The following is a 10290-nucleotide window of genomic DNA, read 5'->3' as shown; positions in this document are numbered from 1 at the left end:
GAGCGGAGCGACGCCGGCGCCCTCACGCGGACGCATCGACTACTACGCACGCTTTTCATAAATAAAGCGACGGCCAATCGATTCGAAACGAATTCAAATTTAAAAACAAAAACAAAGATGGCGCAATCGAAATACGAACTATTTGTTGCATAATAAAACATTCAGTGGTTCTCAAATGAAGACATGTGCAAGACTTGGTAAAATAAATATTTATTTCTTTTTTCATTAACGTTTTTACGTTTCAATTGAAAGTTATTGCACAATACTTAACTACCTAGGTATTATGCAATAACGTACTAGAGCAAGGCTGCCCAACCAGTAGAATTTAACCTTTTACACTCTGACCATTTTTTTTTCAGAACCAATCAGCTACTCTGATTAATTTTTTTTAATTATTTATGTTAATTTTTTTTTATTTGCTCCATTTTTTAAATTTATTTATTTTGAAAAACGTAACCTAAAAACATCTGAAACACAATCGAAGCATTCGTTGTATTGATGTATCCCTGATATATAGAGAATCTGATCTTTGAATACTGTCATTCACCTAGTTACAGATTCATCCACTCCGTGACGCTTTGTATGTGTCGTAGTCGTTGGCCAGTCTAACTAATTGCGCACTTGTTCACTGGTCACTTATAGAGCAAACGCGACGTTCTGTATTCAAAGCAGTTTATAACCTCCATATATTGTTTTGGCGTATACGTATTTACGTTAGATCATTTTAATCGTATGTTAGACGTATAAATATCATTAATAATCTATTTGTTGTGTTTTTTTATATTAACCGTTTCAACGCAGATCTATGCATGCCATGACGAGTAAATCCCAGGCGCTGATGGCTTACGATTTACATCGAATGATCGACAAATATTTTCATTATTATAAAAAATATACTTCAGATAAGTAAAGACTAAATTATCTTTAAATAAATTAATTATTAAACATTTTATTTTATTAAATTATTTATATTAAGGTATTATTAAATAGATATTTGGAATTAAATAATTTAATAATTGACGTGTTTATTCCTTTTTATGAAGTAAACCGAAGTGTTTATGTTCAAAAAACTAAATTTTTAATTTATTAAAAAAAGAGCCGCGGTGAAAGGGTTAAGAGTCCACTTTAATTATTATTGAATTCAATATTTATCAATTGTAAAAAGTATTTTTCAAACTATTTTTGGCCCTAGTCAACAAATTCATAAACAAAGTATTAACGAAATGCGAAAAATATCTCGATTGTAATAAACGCATTAAAAGGCTTAGTGTACATATTGTTGATTATCTAAGTGGTATAGATCATAATATTTTTTTATTATTAATGTAAATACTGTGTTGTAGATATTACAATTTCTTAGTAATTAATTATTCCAATGTAACTGATTCTGAAGATTGCAAAAACATGAATTTTAAATTTTTACAGTGTAATATGACATACCAAAATTAGTTCAGTTTAAAATCAACCAATTGTTTTATTGTATTGTATATATTGTATCATTTAACACCTACTTATTCTTTAAATACTGATTTTTTTACTATTTTTGTAGTATATGTAAAAAATACATAATCTACCCATTAAATTACATTGTTCCATACGCCTTTTTTTATTTCCATACTATTCCATAATCGTTTATAGAATTATAAAACTATGCTAATCGTAGCTTAAGGCAAAAAATTCAATAAAAAATCAAATATTTTTACCATTTAATTTATTACATCAAATAAAAAATTTTAATATTTGATTCGTAAATAAAATAAATAAATAAATAAAAGTTGAGAACCACTGAATATGTGTTTTTAATGGATACAATACAATAAAAAAATATAATACTATAAATAAAAATAATTATAAATTTAAGACGTAAATAAAATAATCATATGTTGATAAAAGTGAGACGTACTTACATAAAAAACCTAATAATAAAATGTCCGTAACCATTAAATTTACTTTATCAATAAAATAAAATTTACAATTAAAATATATAAGTTAATAAAGTAATCATAATTCGATAAAATTAAGAACCACTGAATTTATTTCATCAATAAATATATTAAAGTAAATAAATGCAATACAATAAAAAAATAATGATAAATGTGAGATGTAAAAAAATAATCATAAGTTGCTAAAAGTGAAACGTTAATAAAAAACTTTGTAAGCAAATGTTAAGAACCACTGAATTTGCTTTAATAATTAATATAATACAATAAATTAAAAACATGATATTTGAAAAAATTTACCAAACCAAATTTAAAAAAAAATAAACTCACTTTTGTGATGTATCATATGTGTTGAAAAAATAACTCACTTGTAAAAGAATCAGCAGAAACTTTAATAAAAAAATATTTAAAATGACCAAACACATCTCATTGCTTCTAAACGGTAAAATATGCTAGCGATCATTTGTATGCTGTAAATTGTTTATGCGATCAATTGACGCGGCGTTAAACTGCTAGCGATCAATTGTCGGTGGTAAATTTTCCGGACCCCGTAATAGATACTGCACAATTAATGAAATTTATCCAGATGGTATTTAAAGATTTTCAGTAAAAGAAGAACTCCTCAAAAGTAATACCTACGCACAGAAAAATAAAATGGGAAAATATATATACAATTTTTAATAACTTCATAATAGAAATAAAATTTCCAATTTTTATTGTTTTTGAATAAGACAGACGGTGCTCCATGTATGACCGATCGCAGTAATGGTTTTCTTTATTTATCTCAGCGAGATGATAATTATCATTCCACTGTACTATTCATTAACAAGCTTTATGTTTAAAGAGAGATAATACACATCATGGTATGAAATCTTTAAAAATCAATTTTATACGAAGCAATGCTCTTTGCAGACGCTTATTAGAAAATGAGGGTAATGATAAGGAATATTTGTTGCACACTAATGTTTGTTAGCTTAGCGGAAGCTTAGAATTATTAGAAGGTATAAAAATTACCCATAATTAACAAATAAAAATTGGTTATTTAATTTATCATTCTTAGCAGACTTTATCTCAAAACTCAGTGATTGATCTTGAATTATAAGGCAAAGACAAATATTTATTAGATAATTTTATGATAATAATATTATGGCGCCAGGTTCAGATACCAATGGTTATGAACAGTTATTCTGCGTTTGGCCCTAACGGCTACGAAAGCGGCCAACAACGTTTTACTACATAGATACGTTTAAAAATTGTGTTATTCGGACATATAACGACACTGATAAACGGGGTATTGCAATTTTTAACCGATGTTTAGGGAATAAGCACTAAACACCATTGTGAAAGGAAAATTTATCAGGCTGAAAGACCAGCGAAAACACTCAAGATACATTGTAATCTATTTATATTTGTTTCACTAATTGCTAAATAACAAATAGGCCTACTAAGATCTGTTGCTTTCGTATAACTGGCAAATGGGATATAGGCAAACAATAAAAGTTTAAGAAACCCTGCTCCTGAGTTTAGACCAAGAACTTTTAAGTACAATAGTTATTTTTTAATGGTAAAACAATTTTTGCCCATTCCCCTATTAAAAAATATTAACAAAAATACTAAATAAATATGTAGTCTATAAAAATAAAATCATCACCATAGAAAAAAGTTAGTAAATTTCGATTGAAAAATCCTTGTCGGGAAATGCGATATTTTAATTGTTAGTATTGTGAACGTTATGGCATTTAGGACACTAGTAAACAATATAAATGTAGTCAGAATGATTGATTGATACAGATTTGAAGAAAATGTTTTAAAACCCAATAATTCGTTACTATTATCACGGATTTATGTACATACGTATTAAATATATATGTATATGATTATTATGATATTTTATTAATTATTTTTTTCGAACGGGTGCTTCTTCAGTTACCTCCTTACCGAGCGTTCACACTATGACGGTGACGGTATGATTTTATTGCTATCGACCTGTATTACACGTGGACTTCGAATAAATATTTTTCTTTTGCTGTTTCCAATTTGTCGAAATTCGGATTCAATATATTTCGTTCAAATCTCACTTCTCAGAAGTCGTAAAATAGTGTTATCGTCCTCGTATTGGAAATGATCCGTTACCGAACGTTCTCTCTACTACAGCGACGGCACGATTTTATGGTTTTTGACGTGTATTTTTGACTTCTGAGAAGTGATATGTAATTATTTTTACGTTCAAATCACACTTCTCGCAAGTAGTAAAATCATACCGTCGCTGTACTAGTGGAAATGATCGGTTAGTTATTTGCTTATTATTGCAATCATAGCAGTGGGTAACAAAAAGGGTTCACATTCTAAGAAAAAAAATCATAAACCGATCATTAATAATTACTAAAAAATGTTTAATTCACCCATGGCTCTAACACTTTTTATTATATTTTTATATCTAAAAAATTTTAAGTGGACGCGCTGAATATGTTACTATAAAAAAACCTCTGCAGTATGTTTTACGTCGAGCAATATATAATATAATTAATAAATATGGTATTTCATAGACACTGGCGTTCTTTTCTTCTTCATCACGCACAAACGATATGCTTTGTCGGTTGTCCATAAATTACTATTATAAATGCACTTATGTCAAATTCTTTTTCGAAATTATACACTACTTGAGGGTTTCAGCGAAATAATAAAATACCTGAGCATGTATTCAAGCAATTTTCATAAATCAATGAAAAAATACGTATGGCTAGTGCTTCCTAATGTTTTCCGATTAAAACCATAAGTTCAGCCTATTTATTGTGAAAAAAAATAATTTATTTTTCGAAAAGTTTTATTTTTTATAAAAACTAAAAAACTATGCTAATATATTCCATTTGAGGCTAAAAATTTGTAAAATATATTTAGTTTTGCCATACAGAATAAAATTCAGGATATGTTGTATATATCTCAAGAGTTAATTGGTCACAAAGGCTTATAATATGTTCATTAATGATTTGCTATTTCTTAAAAGATTCAGATTTGCATTGAGCCGCGCAGCCCAATTTTTTATATTTTACTCATACGTTGCCATTTTATTTAAAGAAAATTAAACATAAAAACCATCTCTATTGTTCCAATATTTGGCAATTTACAAAACGTCTATCAAATTCAAAAATAATTCTCGACTTTTTTGACACGTCGTTAATTTTATGACAAATTTAATTACTTATAAATTAAAATTTTCTGTAAATACTATTACATTTTCTTCTTATTAGAGTTTCCAAATATTCGTTATTTTTAAGTATTTGAATATCGAATAATAAACGATAAAATATTTTAATATTCGTAAGGTTATGAAGAATAAAAAAATACAGTTTGATTAATATATACAGGTTCATAATTTTAAATATACTAGGGCATTGAATATTTCAATCATTAATTTTAATTATACCCGCTACCGAAAAGACTAAAACCATAATAAATTACTTTGGACAAAACATAATTCGTATTGATTTAAAAAAGAAAAAAAATCAATACATAATTACAATTAAGAAGGTACACAAAAAATAATGGAAATATGAGTAATTTCTGGAATTTCGGCAATTACAGTGTTTCTTACCTAAAAATGCCCTTTTCAAATTGACCGAAATAAAGGACAATCAGTGTTGACGTTGAAGTCAGTGAAATCTGACTACATAAATGTAGTAGACAAAATGTGCACCGACTTATGGAACAACGTGATACTTATATATTATCAATTAAAGTTATGTAATAAAATAGTTGATCTTTTGAAGTTATTTTAAAAATTAAAAATATTTATTTATATTTTTTAACCCTTAAGTATTACAAGAAATATAAACATATTTAAATGAAAATGAAAAAAAGTTAAGGACCATAGTAAAATATAGCTATTTTAGTTAGCTAATAAAATTATTTATTTTTAAAATAAAACTTTAGTATTCACAAAAAACTTTTAAAAATTTAAAGGCTATCACCGAAACAGTAAATCCTATATGTATTTTTCTCACATTTCGTATGTAGGATTTAGTTTTAATCATGAAACTGAAATACATGTAGGGATAAATGAATTACTACCATATTCCATATTCTATTTAAATATATGTACTGTCATATGATACGATAAAAAAACTTATACATATTTACATGGATTTTTAAAAAATTGCTAGTGTTTCATGTAAGTTAGCAACTTTAATTATAACAGTCTCAAAAATGTTGAATCTCTACAAAAATATCTGATGAAAAACAAATTTCAAACAATAAAAAAGTCATTTACATAATACTTTTCATGTAAAGGTGCATTATAACATTATAATTATAATCTTTATTATAGTGTAATCTACCACTTCATGTTTGTAATTGTATAATACACGAAATCTGACTTTCAATCAATATTTTAAACTGGGAAACGGTAGTCGGCCGACTAACGTTCCATTACGTCGTGTACGTATAGATGTAAACGTAACCTGTGCGAATAAATCGAAAGTAAGCTGTGATCAAATAAAACGCAAACAATACTAAATCATTACATTTCAAAAAACATAAGCCACTCAAACTAAAAACAAACATAAATACTCTACTGAGACAATATAAACCAGACAAAACGGAGACACCTAAAAGTGTAAAACGGGATCAATCGGAGGACAGGTGATGCATTTTTGTGATTTTATATCTATTGGTGATTGATTGAGAAAGTTGTGCGCAATTAGAGGTTCTGAAGTGTGTAACTAAATATAAACAGATCGTTTTGGCGCGATTAATTATGTCAAGAGGCAGGATTTGATCGTCAATAGTTGCGCACGTGAATCGCTTAGGAGGTGAATCAGTGTTGGGAAGAAAGAAACGGCATTGTACCGGAGACATGTCGAGGTCTCAGACGTTGTCTCTCGCGCCGCCGACCGCGGCGTAAACAAACCGCGCCACTGTCGTAAAAATTCTGACAGTAGGAAGCTAACGAGTGTGAGCTAACTTTGTAAGCGCTAACTTTAACGCTATATATAATATTAATTTTAAATAAAATAATTTACTTTCTAGTTAAATAAATCAAATAGCCCAACTACTAATAGCTCTTATTAAAATTGAATTTATTGTAAAATTTAGTATTATAAACAGTAATTAGAATTATACAATAAATATACAAATCACTGTCAAATCCATAAAAAACAGTTGTGAGGCTTTTAAATAAAACAATATATAAATCAAGAATTGATGTTATTATTTATTTATTTAAGTTAGTCGTTTTATCTTTTTGAAGATTTTCTCCTCACAAAAAATATATACATATGTATATATATATAACTAGCAGGATCTAGGGGTGGGCCCAATGTATTCAACCACGTACGTTAGTTAAAATCAAAATATTACAAGACGTCTTGTGTGAGCCTTGACCGCAGCAATAATTGTTTTTCACCCATCTCTGTCTTTTGCTTGACTTTTGACCGATATTAGAACATAATCTATCTCAATTTGGTTACACGTATTTATTATTTTATGTAATATTCTGTGTTAGAGCAAGGTTCTTTTAATTGCCATATTATGTGATGCGGGGAAATTAATTAACCTGATACCGTTGTCGCTACTGATATTATGTAAACTGTGTTTGGCTATTTTTGGTTGGGCAAATTGTTCCTTACCCAGTTTGGCGTTCATATCCCCAAGTATAATTTTGATATCATGTCTGGGGTATTTGTCATAAGTTTTGTCCAAGACATCATAAAATTGTTCATTTTCTTCTTAGTTTTCGTCTTCCGTATGTGCATGTGCACATTTAAGGCTGTATTAACCCCTTATTCTAATACGCCATAATCTATGGCTTATAGCTACAAAATATATTACTAGACGTTTAGCCCCCTTTGGCACTAGGAATCCAGTTACAAATATTAAATATGATTTTTCAGATGACAGCTATGATATAGGTTGCCATCTTTACTTTCTAAGATGCCAATGCCAACCTACCGTATCTCTTGCAGCACTGTGATATCTGCTTTATATGCGTTTAAATTTAAATTTTCCGCATATAAAGCAGATTTATTATACACACTGCCGGTTATATCTAGTTTGGCATATTGTATTACTTTTTCTAAGACAATGTTGAACAGATTGCACGCTAGAGCATCGCCCTGTCGTGGGCTGTAGACTGTAAGTTTTTTGATAGATCATTTTGTACTCTTACTTGTCATTTCTCATTGCGAGTTTAACCAAGGAGATTAGTTTTTTAATACACCCTACTGTGTACTCTTTAGATTATTTCATACATAAAAAATCTCAACGAAAAAAAAAAACACAAAAAAGAGTATCATGTCAAATATAATATTAGATTTCTTTAATTTGAATTATATTTTTAAGCTCATGTAATGAGTTAATAAAGTATTAATAGGTGGGGGGGCAAATTTAGTTTTTGCTTGGGGCGCTTTAAAAGGGTTAATATGCATAAATAGTCAGACGGTTAATTGGTTATAAATTTGGCATCTTAAGACGAAATTTGACTGTTTGTTAATTGTATTTCCTATCGCGAAATTCGCAAGCATGTATATATTATACACTCAACAGTATATTACAGCATAAACTTAACAATTGAGTATTCAGTTGGACATATATCAGATAAGACAACTAAATAACGTTTAAATATACTAAACATGATATTTAGGTACATAAATGTAGTTGTAATTTAATTAATATTTAATAAAAACACAATTTTTATATTAATATACCATATATTTTTTTATTTTTCTGTTGTTATTATCTTACTTTCTTGTAGATAATTATCTACCTGTAAACATTAAAATATATGTGGATAATTGAAGCACATACTAAACATATTAAAAAGACGCTTAATGCTTATATGCTTACCATAATCTGATTTATATAAAGTTCATATGGAATAGTATCAGTAGAAGAATCGATAGCAGATTGCATCATCTCGTCATATTCTTCCTATATTTTATAGAAAAAATATCATTATCGTATAAAATACTTATTTAAATTAGGTTACCTGTGTAAATTGTTCTCCTTCTTCCATAATAAGTTTTGTAATTTTTTCTTTGGTAATATACCCCCTATTTTCCTCATCTAATATTTTAAATGCAGCTAATAGAGTCTCGGCATCGGCGGGATAAAATCTATAAAAATATATTATGTATTAAATATTTATAAAACCGTATAAAAAAATAAACACTCACAAACCTTTGTTCAGATATTTTCTGACACATGTATGGTAGAAAATTTGATAAATGCACTGTGCCTGTGGCTTCTTTATCCTCAGTGTCCAGAAGTACTTCTTGTATTTCAGCTTCAGACGGACAACATCCTTTTCGTATTAAAATAACAATCTTTAGCATATATTATATAATTTTAATTTTATTTTTCATTTCAATTACCTAATGACCGTAAAATAGTACCAATTTCACGCACATCAACAATTTGTTTACCAGTATGATCGAATACTTCAAATGCGTCCACAATTTTCTTCTCCAAATCGTTGTTTGGTATTACTAAAAAAATAGATAAATAAATTAAGACACGTGGATATTTAATTGTGAAATAGCATATTACCTTACTTTTCATCGTATCTCTTGACATTTTGTATTGATTTTACTGTGCAATTATGTATTTTAACAGGAAATAGCGGCTGTCGTGAACTATACCTCAAATTTGTTTACTTGGTAACCAATGTATTGATTATCAACGATTGTTATTTTAATAGCGATTATAATGTATTGACGTAGATGTTGTCATAGTGACAATGTCAATAATTATAATGAAAAATCATATGATAATATTGATTAGTTCCGCCAAAATTTTGTAAATTCACATTGAAACTATAAAAAATATATAATTTGTAATACAGTTGTGTATATTTATTGGAGGTAAATAAAGCATAATAAATAAATAATATTTTTTGTATATACCTAATTATATTTTCTCACTTTAATTTTAGTTTATTTTCATACGCACATCAGTGATAATATATGAGCTGTTACGGATGTTTGTAGATATGAAAAACGGCAGCGAAAAAACTTATAAAAAAAACAAGCCTAAATGACAATTCTATTCATGAATTCAGGGCTCTTTATATGTAAGTAATCATTAAATGATGTATTTTGCTATACAGGCTATATAGGCGATCACCTGTGTCTACTTTTTACGATTTTTTGTGCTGCGCTATTTCATCGACTAGTTTCCTATGATTTTTGTATTGCTTTTCTATGTACACTCTAATTGCCTTTTTATTTGTCATGACCGTTATTATTGCTAATAAATCATCAGGAAAAAGTAAGCGAAAAACGTCTACTGGATCCTCAATCGTGGTGTCAGGTGGTAAAATTATTTTGTTGATGGAACTTTAAATTGTTTTGTTTTC

General features: G+C 28.2%; 1 protein-coding gene across 1 annotated transcript; it reads right to left on the bottom strand.

The window, feature by feature from the left end:
* Positions 1 to 8652: 8652 nt before the first annotated feature.
* Positions 8653 to 9646, bottom strand: LOC148235400 (dynein regulatory complex protein 8-like). Its single transcript, XM_088186945.1, has 5 exons — positions 9308 to 9646; positions 9114 to 9237; positions 8923 to 9049; positions 8781 to 8864; positions 8653 to 8700 (listed from the first exon to the last, which is right to left on the bottom strand). The coding sequence occupies exons 1-5, from the start codon at positions 9507 to 9509 to the stop codon at positions 8653 to 8655; spliced, it is 585 nt and encodes a 194-aa protein (XP_088043071.1). The 5' UTR covers positions 9510 to 9646.
* Positions 9647 to 10290: the final 644 nt, after the last annotated feature.

This window comes from Plectrocnemia conspersa, unplaced genomic scaffold, assembly GCF_051122295.1.
Source record: "Plectrocnemia conspersa isolate PC_06_02 unplaced genomic scaffold, ASM5112229v1 ptg000005l, whole genome shotgun sequence".
In the NCBI taxonomy this organism is placed as follows: domain Eukaryota; kingdom Metazoa; phylum Arthropoda; class Insecta; order Trichoptera; family Polycentropodidae; genus Plectrocnemia; species Plectrocnemia conspersa.
This window is presented reverse-complemented; position numbering and strand designations above follow the sequence as displayed.